This window comes from Lutra lutra, chromosome 9, assembly GCF_902655055.1.
Source record: "Lutra lutra chromosome 9, mLutLut1.2, whole genome shotgun sequence".
Lineage (NCBI taxonomy): Eukaryota > Metazoa > Chordata > Mammalia > Carnivora > Mustelidae > Lutra > Lutra lutra.
This window is the reverse complement of record NC_062286.1, coordinates 40,539,500-40,557,863: the sequence shown is the minus strand read 5'-3', so window position 1 is coordinate 40,557,863 and position 18,364 is coordinate 40,539,500. Positions and strand designations below refer to the sequence as shown.

The 18,364-nt window shown below is 54.3% G+C and overlaps 1 protein-coding gene across 1 annotated transcript in view; it reads left to right on the top strand.

The window, feature by feature from the left end:
- Positions 1–17,240, top strand: part of ATOH8 (atonal bHLH transcription factor 8) — a 33,923-nt gene extending 16,683 nt beyond the window's left edge. Inside the window, exon 3 of the mRNA XM_047745295.1 lies at positions 12,921–17,240. Within this exon, the coding sequence (XP_047601251.1) occupies positions 12,921–12,926 (6 nt within the window). The 3' untranslated portion in view covers positions 12,927–17,240. The remainder of the gene's footprint in view (positions 1–12,920) is intronic.
- Positions 17,241–18,364: the final 1,124 nt, after the last annotated feature.

The window sequence follows — 18,364 nt, the reverse complement described above, 5'->3', positions numbered from 1 at the left end:
ACCCCTGTCAACTCCTCGGAGAGCAACACGGAGGTGCTTGGGGAACACAGTGACGTTAATAAACACCCTTGTGCTCGGGCCTCTCGGCTGATTGCACTATGACATGAAGCCTTTTTTAAGAACTGGCTGTCCCTGCCAGGAAGCTTCTGGGAGATGTCTGCCTGGAATCTGGGCACCTCCTGGGAACAGTCACCGGGTGGCCTGTCCGGAGCCCGTGGGGTGTTGGGGCAGGGCTGGCAGCTGGGACACCAGCTTCAGGGAGGAAGGGAGATGGCAAGGTGTTGCCTGCCTTCCTCACACCCCCTGGAGCCCAGATGAGGAGCTGAGAGTCAGGCAGGGGGATGCCAAGTGGAGGTGGGGAAAGGGATGCCTCCTAAGTGTCAGAGGCTGGTGATTTCGTGGCGGGGGAGGTACATCAAGGCCAGGGGACTGGGGCTCTTCGCTTTCCTTTCTCAATTCCCTGCACTCCTTTTCTACTGCCCCCCATCCCAACAGACCCAGAAGCTCTGGAGCCCCTCACAGCCTCAGTGGGGAAAGCCTGATGTCCCGTGTGGGGGGCTGGCTTCTTGCAACCCAAGGCCTCGGGAGTTGGAGGGCGTCTCTGTGTCTCATCTACATTGTACCCAGGCCCCTGCTCTTCCTTCCTTTGCCATCCTTTCTCCGCTCCTTCCTTCCCCATTTTAGCTGGAGAGAGGCAGCTCCGGAAGGGCCAAATATTTATGTTGATGGCAATTTCAGGGCCATTAATCTCACCGTCTGAAGGGTTCAGAGAGGGCTGAGATCTACCCTCCTGCTTGGTCTCCACGGGCAGGTGTCTGGGTCTGGACTCTGAAGCTCACCTCAGCTCTGCCCTGGGGCTGTGTGACCAGCGGACTTGCTCACGTGTCCTATCTGGAACACACCCAGCCTGCCTCCCGGACCTGCTCAGGGATGGAGGCACAAAGTATGCGAAATTGTTTTGTCAAGTCCCTCCTTCTTCCCCTGTCTTCTGCCTGAGAAATGGGCTTCATGGGGCCAAAGATGAGGAGAGCCTGGGTAAGGAGGAGCAACCACTGGCCCAGGCCCCTGGTTGTACTGTGGAGTCAGCCCAATGACCAGAATTTGTTTTCCAGCCTGAGGCCTCCAGAGGACAAGGGAGGCAGGGGGAGGACAAGCCTTCCCACTGCCTGGCCCTGAGCCCCTGGACCCAGCACAGTGGGAGGCCTGGATGAGAGGGGTGTCAGCAGGCCCCAGTTCTTCCCTTGCCCGGGAGCTCATTATCCCCTTTCCACCTGCCCTAGCAGACCAGAAAGCTGGTTCTAGGGGAAAATATCAATCCCTGCTTTCCTTGGCTCCTAGTAAAAATATTTCTGGAGGGAGAAGTAGGAAGCCACTCCTTCCTTCAAGACCCTCCTGCTCTCTGCCCAGAATTCACAGCCACCTGGGACCTGGCCCAGCTGCCCAGCAGCTCAGTCGGGCCCCACCTGAGCTCCTCCTAGCCGCTCAGCCACAATCCAGGTCTGACCGCCTCGTTCCCTGCTCAGGACCCCCAGGAGCTCCCCACAGGCCAAGAGTAGAGGCCACACCCCTCCCCCAAGTGACCTGGCTCCAGCCGGTCACTCCCTGTGTCCCAATTTACACTCTAGCAACAAGGAACTCCTCGCCCAAAGGGGTTATTTTTGGCCTCTGTGCTCATGTTGTCCCTTCTGCCTGGAATGCCCTTTTCCCCTGTCTGTCTGACTAACTCCTGCCCATTCTGGAAGGCTCCGTTCCTCCTGGAAGCCCTCCCTGACCCCTACCTAGCCTCCTGCTCAGGGCCTCATAGTGGCCACTCGGTGACCTTTACCACAGGGGTGTGTATAATCCACTTCAGGAGCGCGTCCTGTGATATGCTGTGAAATAATGATATAAATGTTCTGTGATGGGATCTGCCAGAGCTCGTGTTAAGTCATTACCTTATACTTTTAGCTGGTACGTTATATGATATATTACATTATATTGTAACCCCCGTGCTACATTACATCATACAGTTTTTGTAGTGCCTGCTTCTCTAGCCAGACTGGGTGCCCTTTCGTTTTTGTGCCCCAGCTTCTGGCACACAGTAGGCCCCCAAATAATGACGCACCATTCCTTCAACTAAAATCTGCACAGCGGGGGCTGTATCTTCCTATGCTGAAGGCAGAGACTCTAGGAAAGGATAAACTAGGAGCCTCAGGACACAACAGGGAAATGCCCCCATGTTCCCTTACGTCCTTGTTCCCTTGAATCATTGAATAAAGCTTTGCAATGCAGATCACGGAACCCCCCCAAGCAGCAGCTTAAACTAAATAGGGGCTCCCGTTTCTCAGGAAAGCTGAAGGAAGACAAATGTTTCCTGGGCTCCAAGGCTTTTTTTGGTGTTTGCCTCCTGGCTGCATAGTGGCTGCCACTGCACCGAGCACTTCATCCTTATGCTGCATCCAAATGCAGGACAGGGACCTTGCTAGAAAGAGCATTTCTCCTCCTCACTTCAGTTGCCCTGTCCAGACATCCCCTACCTGCCCTGGAAGAAGGGGCACTCCCCCTGAAACAGAAAAACAACGGGATCTCTATGCTGGGAGTGCAGCAGGCTTAAACAGCCACACGGCTCCTCCCTGGAGAATTGACCGTTTTGTGACAGTGGTTTTCTTCTTGGTGGGGCTGACCAGCGTCACCACATTAACCGCAGACTCTTTACTATGGCTCCACGAAATCAGTGCCAGTGCCTCCATTTTCGGCTGCCTGCACTGAGGTTCAAAGGAGCTGGAGGGCCAGGCCAGGCCACTAGTGATCTTGAACTTCTCTGCACGTTGCTTTACAGTTTGCAGAGCCCTCTCATGCCCCTTTTTCACTTGACTCCTACAGCAGCCGCCCAGGATGCATGTTTCTAACCACGGCAGGTAGATGGGGAGGCTGGGACCCTGTGGTGAAGTCCCCCAGCTCACACAGCTGGGCAGGCCGGGTGGGGTAAGGCCGGCTCCTCAGCCCTGGGACACAAGTGCTTCTGAATCTAGACCATCTCTGTCCTCTGCTGCCCCCAGGGTGGGAGTGTGAACTGCACAGGGAGTCCACCCCGGAGGCGGGGACATGTGGGTCTGAGGGTCAGCCCAGTCACGTCTCCCCACCCAGTGATTTAGAGAATGGATACCGGACTGGGCTGCCCACCGAGGACTTGGTTCCGTTGCACAGACAGGGGATACCCTGTTTGTCCCTCTTCTGGTGTGTGTGTGTGCACACGTACATGTGCAAGTGTGCGTACATGCATGTGCACGCACGCGCACATGCACGGACATGCACACATGCACACAGGTGTCCTGGTGCATCTGTAGGCACCGTCTCTCAGGGTCGCATGGGGACCTCCCACATGGTGGGAGGCCCGCATTGCGTTCCCATTCAGGGGGATAGCAGGTGAGGCTGAGAACCACCCACCTGCTGCGTGACCACCATGCCCCCCTGCCCCCACATCCCCGCCACCACGTGCACAGCATGTGGCTGGGCGGCCGGTGGGGTTATTCGCAAAAGGTTGACCCACTTTGGCCCACCCACACCCTCTGCAGAGACATATAGTGATTCTTACTTGTTCTGTGTCTAGTTCCATAAGCAGAAGATGATGAAGGAAGCATCAGGGCCCCACACATTTACAAGGAACACATACTTCAGAGTGTTTACTATGTACCAGGCGTTGTTCTGGGTGCCTGGTCACTTCGGAGAACAAAACAAAGGCCCTACCCCCTTGGAGTGCAGAGCTGCGGACACAAAGGCCACGCATAAAAGCTCATAGGAGAGCCCCAGGGGGGCCTTCTCCAGAGCCCACTGCCCTTCATCTGTGTCCACTTCTTACAAGCTTGATTCCCTGGAGTCTCAGATCGGAGCAGCTGAACAGAAATAACCAATTCAAGTGGGAGGCCAGCTCCTGGAGCAGGTGCAGGGACGGCGCCTGGAGTCACAGCCGGTGGCCTGATGGTGTGGGAAGAAACAGAAAAGCAGAAAGAACAATGCCAGACACTCTGGAGAGCCTTGTGCCATGTCGCGCCTATGGGGGAGGGGGCCCCAGAAGCCTCAAGGACCTGGGGAGGCTCCTGTAGCCTGATGTTTCTGGGCCTGACCTTGGGTTGTCAAGAGGAAGCTAAAGTACATCCAGTAACGTCTGACTGAGAATGCAGGGAAATGCATCAGTTATTGGGAAGGGACCTGTCCAAGCTGTTTGGCACAGAAAATGCGAGGCTTCCTTTCCCTAAGGAAATCTGCTCCTGGGGAAAGGCCAGTTCTAGGATGTCAGCTCGGGGAGGGCAGGGCTCCTGGTCTTCTGTGCTCACTGCTGGATCTCCAGTGCCTCAGAGGGAGCAGGCATGGTCTGAACACGCAGGAGAGAGTTGCTGAATGAGTGGGGGAAATGAAGCAGAGGGAAAGGAAGCAGAGAGAAAGGAAAGGTTTCCAGTTGTTGCCCACAGCATCGGACAGGTGGCTCCTCTGTGCCCAGTACTGAGTGGGACCCTGGCAGTCTGAGGTGGAGACACGGTCCTGCCTCGGGAAGCTAGCAGGCCAATGGCAGGGAGCCACAGACACACACCCGTGTGCCCTGACGTGGGGCTGCCCAGTGCCCAGCGCTTTGCCTTGCCACCATTGTGTTCCTGAATCTTCCCTACAACCTCGGGTAGTAGATCACTGTTACTACCATTTTAAAGGTGAAGAAACAGAGGCACAGAGAGGTGAAGTAACTTGCTCAAAGTCACACAGCTGGTAGAATGGGGGAAATCAGGATTCAAACAGAGGCTGTGGGAGGCACTCCTGCTGCAGGGCTGTGTTGCTTGTGAGTAGGTGTGTGTGTGCACATGCGTGTGGGCAAAACACTCGATTCTCTTCCAGTCTTGGGCTGTCCCTGGTGCAGCTGGAAGTTACTTTTGGGTCGTCGCTGATGGATTGGGGGGGCAGTGGGTAAGGAGCCCTGATCAGAGATACCACCCTGCCTTGGCCTGGATCCCACAGTGCCTCCAGGATCTAGCTGTGAGGGGCCCAGGGACGGTGATAAAGGGTAGGGGAGGTGTTTTTCCCACCTTAAAACTGCATTTGCATAGTGTTTGTAGAAGTCATTTGATTTCGGAGTGTGGTCCAGGGACCTTATGACCACCCATTATTTCTCTCACTGGTCCTGGGGATCTCCTGGAGACGCACTGCGGTCTTTGCAAAGGCTTGCTGGCCAGCACTTGGGCGAGACTTGGCTTGTCTGCTCGGTGCCCAGTCACCCCAGCCGTCTGCCAGCTGTGGTAAGGACTGCCGAGGAGGGTACTGAGAATGCAGAGGCATGGCAGTGGGGAGATCCCCAGCTGGGGAAGAAGCAGGCCTGACAGGGATCTGTCGACACGGCGGTTAGGTGTGAGTGTATGTGTGCAGTGTGTGTGGGAGTGGGGGGTGAGGGTCACGGGTCAGGGCCCACCGGGAAGTTGCCAGGGAGCAGGGCCATCCTCATCTGGCTGGGCCACCTGTCTACCCAGCTGTCTGCTCCCCTCTAGTCTGAGTGCCTCCTCTGGTTGTGGGGGCAAGGTCATGGGCTCCTTGGGCTCCTGGGGTCTGGAAGGGCAGTGTGCAGCCAAGTAGAATTGGCTGGACAGCGTTGCAGAATGGGAAGCAGATGGGAAGCTGCAGCAGCTGGGCCTCAGGCCGTCTCTCGGGCCAGCTCGACCCTCACAGTGCCCTGTGCTTTGGGCCGGGAGGGGTGGGGGCCAAGAAAGACAGATAGGCTGACGGACGGGGGGAGATAAACAAAGGAGAGGCCAAGAGAGAGTTGGCACAGAGACACACAGGCGAAGCGTGGAGAGAGAAACCGAGAGACTGGCAGCTAGAGAGAGTGGCCTGGAGCCCAAGAAGGCGTCAGCATGGCGGGGGCTGTGGGTCTCGCTGGCCGTCCTTTGCAGGCTTAGTGGGGTCCTCATGGGCTCTGGCCCTGGCTCTGGGAGTGCCAGGCCTCCCAGTTCCAGCCACCTTTAGGCTCAAGGGACAAAGACTGAGATTTTCTTAAAACCCAGGAAGGTGGCAGCTAGGGGGATGGCTTGGGGACTTGCCAATCCCACTTGCCAGCAAAGAAGCTGAGCTCTTCAGAGGTCAAGGGGTCTGTCTGCCTTGCTGCCCTGCATCGTAGCGGGGTGACCTGGGGAAGCCAGAAAACTGTGCCAGACTAGATTTCCTCATCTGCAAAATGGGAGCAGCGACGGCCAACTCCCTGGGAGGGTGTAAAACAGCACACGCAAAGGAGTAGAGTGTGGTGCCTGGCACGAGGCCACCCTCGGTAAACAGATAGCAGCCTAGCAGGACAGGGGTGCTGAGGACAACATGACCTCTTCCTTCCTTCAGGAGCTCGTGCTGGGGGTGCTTGGGATGAGTGAGGGGATAATGGCCATTATACCACCAATAATTCATGGCACAGAGGGATGTAGGGGTCCATATGAGGTGCGTTGGGAACACAGAGGAGAAGCACAGCTTTCTCAGCCTGCAGTGGAGGTGGGATGTGGCGGGTTAAGAGACTGGACTCCAGTTAGCTCTGATTATCCCGGATTGGGGAGACAGCAGGGACCCGGCCAGGAAACCCCGCCCTCACTGGAGTTTATGGTCCAGGCGGTAAGCCATTAGGATAGTGTGGGGTACGCGGACAGCACCCTCTCAGAGCTTGCCTGCATACCTGGGGCCTGACTGCACCTCTCACAGCTTAGCCTAGGACAGGCCCCAGGGCTGCCAGCTCTCATCTTGGCATTGTCTGATGCGGTCGGTCATTCTTGCTTACTGGTAGGAAAGTCCTTCTGTATGTCATGGGCTGACTCAGGTTTGAACGGATCCACTGGCCTCAGGAAATGAGAGGCTTAGATTGCCAGACCCACCCATGCTCCCAGCCTGGGGGGCTGAGGCGTGCCGGACAGGGCAGCCCCTTAGCTGCGTGGACAGCTGTCTGTGCACTGCAGCCTGGAGCCCCTGGCAATCTCAGCCGCTCCTCTGGCGAGTAGCCAACATGACAGCAACCGGGCACCTGACAGCACAGACCAGCCCCAGTGACTTTCAGCCTCACTCTGGAGTCACAATATCAGCTGCCCCCCAGCTGGGACTCTGACCCCATGCCTGTCACATGGCTGGCACCCAGTAGGGACCCAGTGTATCTTTGCTGAGTAAATGAATTCTCCCTATCCACGGTCCCCAGGAGGATTCTCCTGGCTCACCAGGGCCTCTGGCCCTAACTTTGCAACTCTTAGATGGCTGGGACCTCAGAGGGCCCTCCCAGCCCGGACACAGTGGGATCCTTGATTCACACCATGTTCCCGCCCTCGGAAAATAGCAGCCAACTCCAACTGCTCATAAATTTCCTGCCTGTCACCCCTGGCGCCCAGGCCAGGCGGGGTGGGAGGCGCTGGGGTGGGCTGGTCCATACCTGCTTCCAGTTCCCTGGGAAGTTGGGAGGCCAGAAGCCCGGGCCTGTGCTTGTGCCCAGAATAACCTCTGCAGCGCCTGGCCCACGGAGAAGATGGGAAAACACATGCGCCAGAGGCAGAGGCGGACAGGCCAGAGCGTTAGAACATAAACCCCAGCTTCCCATGCAGTTGGCACAGCCCACTTCCACTTCCATAAAATTCTATGTCGGTGTCAGAGGATATGTAAATAATAAACATTAAAAAAAATAAGCCAGTGAATAAATAAATACCCAAGCAAATACCCCCAAAATACTCTATAGCTGTGTCTAAGCCTGAGAAAAGTAAAGGAACGGTAGTCACCCCATGTTCCCAGTGGGGAGATTGAGGTGACTGAAATTTTTCCTTCTGTTCACTCTTCTGTATTTTTTTCTAACCTTTCTATAATTAACATTATATAACTACCTACGTAATTTTTAAAAACTTAACTGCTTGACTGAGATGACGTCAGTTCACCCACTGGAAGTGTACAGCTGAGTGGTTTCTAGTATTTTCACTGCTATGTGCAGTCATCACCGCAGTGCGTTTTAGAACTTTCTTCTCAGGGGAGGAAGACAACCCCTATCCTTTAGTTCTCCCTTCCTACCTCACTGCCCTCCCTGCCCCCCCGGAGGCTGCTAGTCTGTGGGTTTCCCTGCTCTGGACACTTCATGTGAATGGAATCCTAGAACACGTGGCCTTTAGTGACTGGCTTCTTCCACTTAGCACACAGCTTTCCAGGTCCATCCATGTTCTGGCATGTGTTAGTACCTCCATCCTTGTTCTGGCCGAATAATATTCCCTTGTGTGGATACACCACATTTTGGTTACCCATTCATGAGGTGATGGACATGCCTTGCATAATTTTAGAAATTGTGTCTATTTTTTTTTTAAATCCATCAAAAACAAGGTCAAGATGACAGTTGGTTCAATGTGACTATTTCTGATTACCTGAGACTTTTCAGACTGTGATGCCTTTTTTATTTTATTTTATTTTATTTTTTAAAGATTTTATTTATTTATTTGACAGATCACAAGTAGGCAGAGAGAGGCAGGCAGAGAGAGGGGAGGAAGCAGGTTCCCTGCTGAGCAGAGAGCCCAATGCAGGGCTCAATCCCAGGACCCTGCGATCATGACCTGAGCCGAAGGCAGAGGCCTTAACCCACTGAGCCACCCAGGCACCCCAAGTGATGCCTTTTCTAAGTTTTCAAACACCATCAAAGGAAGGACCCAGCTTTTTGCAGGGAGGTGAGCCAGCACTTTCCCATGCCTGCATGGTGTCCGAGGCCCTGCTTGGGGCACGGCTCCATTGTCTCATTGATTCTCCGCAACTGGCCTGGGAGGCAGGTACTATTACTGTGTTCACTTTAAAGATGGGGAAACTGAGGCATGGAGAGATTAAACCCACCTGCCCAGGGCCCCGCGGTCTGCTGACTCTGGGGCCACAGTGGACCCCAGTGTTCTGCGTTTAGAACCAAACACAAGCCCCCTTCCCAGCCCACATGTTAGTTACTGAGAAGTGAAAGCTAAAATAATACCTAATAGTTTGGGGGTTGAAAATGCATCTCTCGTGTACTCCCTGCTTATCTTCCATAGTTTTGTTTTAAAACAACATTTGAAATCTGACTGTTGTTTTTAGGAGAAACAAACAAACAAACAAAGCTGTCAGGATTTCCATTCCATTGGATCCTTTTCTGCATCTGGAAGGCTATCTCCAAACTGCTAAAATATTAAAAAAGGATAATTCTAAAATAGTAAAAAATGGTTAAGGAGGTAGAGTGGACTGAAAATGAATATGCAGATCATAAACTGAAAATGAATTTAAAAGGCAAAACCTTAGAAGGCAGATAGAGGGACGCCTAGGTGGCTCAGTGGGTCAAGCGTCTGACTTTGGCTCAGGTCATGATCTCAGGGTCCTGGGATCAAGCCCCACATCGGGCTCTCTGCTCAGCAGGGAGCCTGCTTTTCCCTCTCCCTCTGCTGCTCCCCCTGTTTGTGCTCTCTCGCTCTCTCTGTCAAATAAATAAAATCTTAAAAAGAAAAAAAAGAAGGCAGTTAGAGTCATTTTTTAAAAAGGCCCCTAAAATGGTAAAATTGTGCTGTTGTACACAGAAGTGATCGATAGAGGAAGCCAGTCCTCGTAAAGCCAGAGACAAACTTGGTAAGCGAAGGAGGTATCATTAGAAATTAAAAAAAAAAAAAAATGGGAATTGAACAAAAGTGAAAAAGGTGCAGCGTTGTTCCAGGATTCACAACAATTACCCGAAGTTTCCCTGAAGCACAGGCATATTTACAAAAATGCTAAGTTAGATTTGAAACAGGAAACATATTCCGTGGTACATAAAAGCTATAGTAAATAAAATGCCCGTGACTGGAAATATTTATTTCCTGGTTCAACAAATATTTATTGAGGTGCTCCTGTGTGTCTAGACTGTTCTAGGCTCTGGGGCTACATCAGCAAACAAAACAGATGGTGTCCCTGTCCTCGTCGAGCTGATGTTCTGACCACAAATGAATGGACAGATCAAAAGACGATTTCAAATTTGATGAACTCAACCGCTTTACCACACTGACCAAATCCCCTCCTTCACACTCAGCACGGCAGACCCACAGAAAGAGACCTGAGAGACCATCTTGTCTAGTCATGATCAAAGTTTATTTTCACATCAGACCCTGTTTAAAGGACATTTTCTATGGTAGGGGGCTAGGGTTTAGGGGGTCCTTCGGGCAGTGAGCCAAGAGCCTTTCCCAGCTGTACCCAGAGCCTTGGCCCAGAGGAAACACCCCCCATAAAAAGCCAGAGCTGGATGGGAGTCGAGAGGCCCTCTCAAGCTGTGTTTCTCACATGGGGTGACACAGGATGTTGCCCCTGGTTCCATGATGTGTTCCATGATGTGGTATGGTTGTCACAATGGGGAATATTTGCCAGCCCTCTCCTCTGTATTTACAATTACCTGCCTGTAATTAAAACACACACACACACACACACACACACACACACACACACACACACACACCCTGCCCCTTCTGAAGGGGCATCCATGGGTTTGTCTCCTATCCCTCAAGCATAGCTGGTCTCTGGAAGAACTCTGAGGCTGGACCAACCTGCAGCCCCCGCTGGACATTGGGGTTGGGATGCTGAGGTAGGAAAGAAGCAGATACTTGAAGTCCAGGGAAGGGCCACAGATTACCTCAAAGTGCAGTTGTGATCACAGGATCAAATGAATTCAGCAGATAGTGGATAAATAAAGCCAGGCAAATTTCTTTACTGCAGGACTTTTCAGAGCCTTTAATATGCTAATATATGTAGTGACTTTCCAAGATGAGGCCTAGGTTTGTGGTGTTTCCCAGACTTATGGGATATACCTCACCCGTCTAGTATTCTACAAAGGACCCTTTGGGGGAAAGCACATGCCTATGTCTATGTACTTGTACTTGCTGTATAAGTGAAGGAATTAAAGCACAGAGAGGGATGGTAAATTCCCCAAGGTCACAAAGCTGTTTAATCTCAGAGGAGGTGCTGACACCGAAGACCTCCTTATATTCTTCCCACCGTGCCCCATTTGCCATAAGTCTTCCTTGGATGGTTGGTGCATATGCTGGGATTCCTGCGCAGAGGTGGGTGGTGGGAACCCAGGTCCAGCGTAGACACCAGGGAAAGGGTGGAATGGAGTCCTGAAGGTCAGGCTTTGGCGGGAGGAAACTGCTCCATTGCTCTTGGTTGCCCTTGGGCAGTGGTCATGGCTTCCGCAGGGTCCGAGAGCCAACAGAGGGCCTGGGACAGGGTCCCGGCGCCTTGATGGAGTGGCCAGTAAGACAGCTTGGGCGGCTGGCCGGGCCAGCTTTCTGCGCCTTTCCCCAGACCACAGGCAGCCCGGCCCAAAAGGGCCCGCCCAGGCAGTCAGCGCCCGGCTGACGCGGGCTGTAAATCACCCCTGGACCACAGACCCCGTGCCATCCCCATGGGTTTCCTTCCCGCCCCTTAATCCTCCTCCTCAGACTTGCGGTAACAGAAAGCAGATTCCTGCCGGGGCCAGCGCTGGACGTGGGTGCACGCAGCAGTGCTCCCTCCTCCCTTCTCCCCCTGCCTTTCTCCTGCCTGGCCTCTGCTAGCTGGGCGACCCCTCCCCTTGGACCCCCTGCCTCCAACCCTGCCCCTGCCTCACCCCTGGGCCATGGGCCAAGCCCAGCGCCCCAGGCCTGCAAGGCTCCCCGAGGCTCCCCAGAGCCTGCGGTTGGCAGCCCCCCAGCCCCGTGGTTTGGCTGCGACCTGGCTCCCCAGGCCTGCAGTTCAGCCGGAGTAGCTTCTCTGCGCCCGAATAAACACCACGGGTCCGGATTCAGATCCTGCTGTGGCCAGTTTCCTGCGCCACCTCTGAGAGGGGGACACAAGCAAGGCCCCTGGCGGGGTGGAGGGGCCCCACAGATGTTTTACTTCAAAAACAAGCGTCTTAGCTGTGTTGTCTGGGATGGTTGCATGAGTCCTGCTATCGTAGGAGCAGGCCGCGCCAGGGTAAGGCACCCCTGTTCCCCTGACCCGTTCTGGGAGGACGTGTCCTGATGGACCTACCCCCACCGCTCTGACGTCCCCCAAAACCTAAAGTCCCAGTGGTCCCTGTGACCTTTCTCCATCTCCTGCCCCTTCCTGATAGCAAGTCACACCCTGTGGTCCCCGTTCTCAGGAGCAAGAGCAAGGCCAGTGGCCAGAGGGAAGGTTCCAGCGGTCAGCACGGTGATGACCTTACAGATGATCTAACCTAGTGGTTTCCAAACTGTGCTCCTTAGCACCGTGGGTTCTCAGAGCTATCCCAGGCCTCACACTGGAGGGAATGTACCCTGCAACCCTCTCTCCCTGTGTCCCCCCTACCCCGCTGCTGCAGATACACCAGACCAGGTCTCTCTGCGTTCTGGGTTAGGCCTCCACAGTTCAGACCACATTTCTATGGCTTGAAAGCAAGCTTGGCAATTACTGAGCTGGTCCAGTGGTGTCATTTTCTAGATGAGGACACTGAGGCCCAGAGAAGTTAAGTGACCTCTCTCAGGTTCCCCCAGCAGGCGGGTCAATGGGCTGCACCTCTAGCTGGCCCGGTGACTCAAGAACAGTGCTCTTGTCTGAACAGTGGAGGAAAGAGGAGCTGTGGACGGCCATCCCCATGGGGTGTGAGCTGGAGGGTTGTGTGATCAACACAGGTATCTCCGAGCTCCCTCGAGCCCCTGCAGCCTTTGCCCATTTCCCCAAACCGACAAAATCAGCAATGGCTCTAAAATGCAGTGTGGGCTCTGGGGGCAGCGGGCCCTGGGTTCAGATGCTGGGTGCGTCCCTTACAGAGCCCGTCAAGATGCAGTCGCTTGCCAGGGCCACAGGAGTCCCTCCTGGGGCAGCAAGGAGTAAATGAGAGGAGGGGCTGATGGTGCCAGACCCTGCGATCAGTTGGCCTTTAAGAAACAGGAGTCAGCAGAGTAGGGTTTCTTCTGACTGTTGGTTGTTTCTTTCAGGAGTGACTGGTCCCAGGCTAGACCAAGGATGCTGCTGTGCGCCTTCTTTCTGGTCAAGCCTGAGGAGAAGGTGAGCTCTCCTTGTCTTCTTCTCCAAGATACCACCAGATGCTCAGACCACTGCCTCTCAGGGTGGGGCAGGGGCACACCTGCCTCCCTCTCACCCTCCTGTCCCCCCTCGGCCACTCTGGTGACTCCGCACTTTGCCCTCTGCCTGGTGGGGAGGGGGAGAGCAAAGTCTCCCCCTTGCCCAGGGCTGCAGAAATTCATTGCCAAAGATTCCACAGAGACACTGAACAAATTGTGAGAACACCCCTCAATGAGAAGCCGCACCATTGCTCTATGACTTGTGTTCCTCCTCTTGCCAAAGCCATCCCAAGCCAAAGACGAGTCAGCAATGATCCCACTGGAAACTCATGGAAGGGATGGACGTTTGGTGACCATTGGAAGGGCTCCACCCTCTGACCTGGAACTCTCTTTCTACACTGGGCCCTGAGCCGGCTGGGTACAAGATAAACTTTCTGGGGGTGGTGAGAGAGGGCTGGGAGCACTTGCATGGAGTGGGATATGAGATCCTGGCCCTCTTCTCGCCCTCGTACTGGCTGCCTAGGCCTCTGACGCTGATTCTCAGTGTTCCCTGGGTCCAGGCTCCTTGGGCCCTGAGCATCAAGGCAAAGGAGAAAGGGAGGAAAGAAGCAATATTGACCACCCTGTATTCCACCCCAGGGACTTGCCCCACCAAGGTCACCTAAAGTGTCTCTGTTGCCCAGCCAGGCCAGCCAGCCACGCCTTGCCTGTAGCTCTCACTCCTGGCTGGGAAAACAAGATGGTGCCCTGCACGAAGGCCAGTAGTCTGTTCCCGGTTATGCAGTGGGCAGGGGGGTGCAGAGGGGAAGAAGGGACCAGGGGAACGGGCCAGTAATTTGGGGAGGGAGGAAGCATGTTCAAAGCCAAGGCCTGTTCTTCCTTGTGCTCAAAAGGCCAAAGCTGTTCACATCTGTGCTCAACCATCTGCTTCAAATTGAAGTAAAAGCCCCAACATGTAAAGAAAACACTTGCTCGTGTTGAATGGACTCTGTGGGCGACCAGGACTGTGGCTGGTCAGTTGAGGGGCAGTTGTGGGGGAGGGGAGAGACTGGTCTCGGCCTAGAGGTTGAGAACCCTTTAGGAGGTGGGCAGTGTGTGAGTGTGTATGTCTGTGTGTGTCAGGGGGTAGGGGGCCCGCACCATGACCTCAGCCTGGACTAGTGACCAGGATGCCTGGTCAGAAATGTGGGGACCTCTTTCCACCTCAGACCTCACTCACTTCGTTTAGCCCCAGGACACTTTCTCTTGTCTGTTCCTCAGGCTCCTGGGCTGGGGCTGGAGTGTCTGCAGGCCCAGTGAGCTGACCGGAGCCTCCCTCCCTTGCACAAGTGTTTCCCATGCACAGCCCTTGGGCAAGAACCAGATTGTTGAGCTGTTCTGGATCTGGGACAGAAGCAGGGGACCCAGATGTTCATAGTGCTCCTCAAAGCAAAGGTGCCCTGGAAGCCAGATAGACAGAGTGGGCTTGGGATGGGGGTGACAAGGGGATGGTTCAGAAAAGGGGCACCTGGATGGCTCCGTTGGTGAAATAGCTGGCTCTTGATTTCGGCTCAGGTCATGATCCCAGGACCCTGGCATCGAGTCCCGAGCTGGGAGTCTGTTTGAGGCTTCTCTCTCTCTCTCCCTCTCCCCCTGCCCTTCCCCCTGCTCATACACTCTCTCTCTCTAAATAAATTTAAATACATCTCTAAATAGAGAGAGAGAGAGAGAGGTTGGTCACCTAGGACTCCAGGCACAGGTCACAACCCCACTCTCTTTTCTCTCTGAATTTCTGAGTAATGCTTGTGGCACTTCCTAAGGAAACAGGAAGTGTGGACCAATCAGCATCAAACCCATTGACATAAGAGGACCCTTTCTGTTATTAAAACATAGGGAGGTACCCCCATCCTGCTGCCAGGGGACCAGAGCCATTGCCTTCCCACCGAGAGAAACCCATGGCCTCCACTCCCCACCCCCTCTTGTTCCTGGCCTTCATTACATACTTCTATTGCATTCTGAAGCTGTCACCGGCTGCGTATCAGACATGGAGCTAGGTGTCGGCAATAGACAGATGGCTCTCGCATAGCACTGTTCTTCACAGAGGTCATGGTTCTGTATAGACAAGCAAATAATTATGACGCAGTCAGATATCTAAGATGGTGTTGGGAACTTCAGGAAAGGAGAAACCAGCTCTCCCTGGGCAGGTGTCAGGAAGAGCTTTCCTCCAAAAGGGCCTTGGGAGTTGGGTCTTGAAGGATGAATAGAAGTTTTCTGTGCAGAGGAATGGGAGAAGGGTTTTCTACGCATAGGAATACTTAGCCCTGGCAGGACATTGGAATCACCTCAGGAGATGATTAAATATTGATATGAAGTATTTATGCCCAAGTCCCATCTCCAGAAATTATAATGTATATTGGTCTGGAGTGCTCCCAGGGCACTGGGATTTTTAAAAATTCCCTACGTGATTCCAGTGTGCCAGCAAGGTGGAGAACTACTGGTTTAAAGCCGGCTTGGGTCTCAGACCTAAAAGCAGTTTATGGGGATGCAGGCTGGGCCGAAAATGCAGATGGATGGATGTGCGTGTGCGTGTAGCTCTGTGTGCACACGCACACACACGTGTGTGGGGAATGATTAAAAGTCCATGCTTTTCTTTCTTCTTCCAGCTTCCCCACCAGCACAGCAGCTTGTGCGTTTTTGCATGCACCCACACAAACATACACTGCTCCTCGTGTTCCCATGCACACCCGTGTACACACTTGCATGTGTCCCCCGGGAAGGGAAATCCATTTAAGATAGGTTCGGTCCGTTTAAGATAGGTTTGGATCTCCTTGACAGTCTTTTAGATGGTTTTACGTAAGCAACCATGCAAAAAGACCCTCACCCACGTAAAAACGATGAAGAGCCACCTTCTTCATGTGTCCGGGTCCAACTGAGGGTTTTGGTCCCGGAACCCCTGCCAGCTTGTTTGTGACGCAACCTCCTGCTTTGTTGTTTGCTCTGAGTCCCAGCCCCACAGCCCTGTGACGGCTCATCAGTCACCAGCCACGGGGAACCCAGGGCACCTGCATGAGAGTGCACGCACACGTCTGCGCGTGTACCTCTGTGTGTGTCCCCAGTTCCTGCAGTACGCATGCTTCCTGCTCTCCGCAGGACAAAAATCCAGACAGCCGCTCCAGGATTTGGGGCTTCTGGCTCCACCAAGCTTCACATGATGCTTCAAAAACTCTGTGCACGGAGGAGGCACTGCTTCCTGGTTCCAGCCTCATACTACCCCAGAAGTAAGGCTTAAGTTCTGGGGAGGGTGGTCCGCAAGTCCCCGGGCCCCTCTCTGGGCTCACAGCTTGGCCAGGGCCCCAAGTGGACTCTGTCTCACCGCTCCGTACTCCCTTGGGTCCCTATGCCCCCCCACCACTCTGGCCTGAGACCTCCTCCTACCCTCCCTCCACCACCCCAAGTCCTCCAACGCCCTGGACTGTCCTTTTCCCTTTACCCCACCTTCACCCCTTTCCCCTTTCTCATCGTCCAGTGAAGAAGAGGGGTAGGTCCCAGGGTGGGGAACTGGGTGGCTGTGTGCGGGGACTGTGCTGGGAGCTGGAGGGACAGACAGAGCCCCTTCCTGCCCACAATCCCCAGCCGAGGCCAGCGCTGTGTTGGGGTCAGCCATGGGAGGAGGCCCCCTGGGGGCTGGAGCGGGTACTGCACTTGCCTCCCTCTTGCCATGCTGTTTCCCGAGCGACAAAGTCATCGCCAGTGTCCAGGGGCAGAGCAAGACTTGGACATCTTTAAGTGTTTCCTCGAAAGGGTTTTGTACAGCCCTTCTCACTTGGACCTCTTGCTGCCGCCCCACTTGCTCAGCTGTGCTCTGTTTCCAGGCTACAGTAGGACAGGGAGGCATGGGCGGAGGCTCTCCTTGGGAGGCACAGAGAGGGGGCAAAGAGAAGGGCAGCTGGCTTCCTCCTCCGCTACCTACCCCCATCCTGGTTCTCACCTTGGCACCCGTCTTCCCTCTGAGACCCCAGACCCTGGACAAGCTCTGTCTGCCTTCCTGAAGCCAGGTACCTTCTAGGAACTTAGATTTGTATGTAATGACCTGGTTTTACAGATATTTGGGCACATATCTAATCTCCAGATGGTGCTATGAATTCCTAGAGGGCAAAGATTGGGTCTAATCCATTTCCAAATCCTTGAAAAGGCCTTGCAAAATGTATATATTGGTTTCTCTGTTAAATGAATAAAAAGTGGGAAATACGGTGATTCACGCATTTATTTCTTCCTTTCACAAATAACTACCGAGTAGCTAATTTGTTCAAGACCCTGAGAGAATGGGACACAGGCCTTTTCCAAAACCTTAAAGAGGCTCCGAGGGAGAAGGTCTAGAGCAGAGTGGAGCCTGGCCTGGGGCTTTTTGCTCCCTCTGCAGGTGAGCCTTGGAGAACGGAGCGCCCGCAGAGGACCAGGGCAGAGCCCAGGGGCCTGCGAGGAGCAGGTGGACAGCTATGGGCTGTGCGAGGATGAATGAATGGACGCTGCCACACCCCCGGGCTGCCCCCACCGCAGACATCGCCCATCGGTATCAACAGCAGTGGCTCTTCTCGCGGGGCTGGAGGCCACCTGACGGAGTTCCTGACAGCGCTCCGGGCAGTCACTATTAATCATTCAAAGAGATGCGCTCTTTTGGCCTCCTGGAGCGAGTTCCAGTGGGAACGCCCTTAGGCCAGCCTCCCTGTGCACCCCAAGGAAGAAGTGACTGAGGCTAGGATGGAGAGACAGGCTTCCTTGTTGCCCATGGAGCTGTGTGGCGCCCCTTGGCGGGCCTCTCTGTCCCTGATCTGCTACCGCTGACCTTTCCCCTGCCGTGGCCCATAGAGGTCTCTCTCTGAAGTCCCTTCCCTGGACCCACCTCAGCCAGGTCAAAATCCAGGCTCCCTCGCTGCCCATCAGACCCTCCTCTCCTCCAGAGTCTCCAACGTCTCCCCAGTCTTTGTGATCCGCATCTTGGCGACCCTGGGGTGCTGGCCAAATCCCAGGTTCCTTTTCTCTGGTTGCCCATGAAACATTCTTTCTGAACCTTAGTGTTTGCTACAGTGGAAACAGTTCCTTTTCAATCTAACTTTGCTCTGCTTGGATCCACCCAGCTGCCCCCCTGCCCCCCAGAGCACGAGTTCTCTCAGTCCCAGAACTTGGGCAGCCAGAGGGACCCTGCTTTACCCAACACCATGGCCTAGGTGCTTGTCCTCCCATCCTAAGAGCTCCTCTCTCTCTCGCTCAGATATAAAAACATCTCAACCCCGACCCCAAATTCACAGAAGCCCAGCATGACCCCAAGTCTCCCAGGATTCTTGGGGGGAGGGTTGTAGCCCCATGGTTATGTTGGCTTT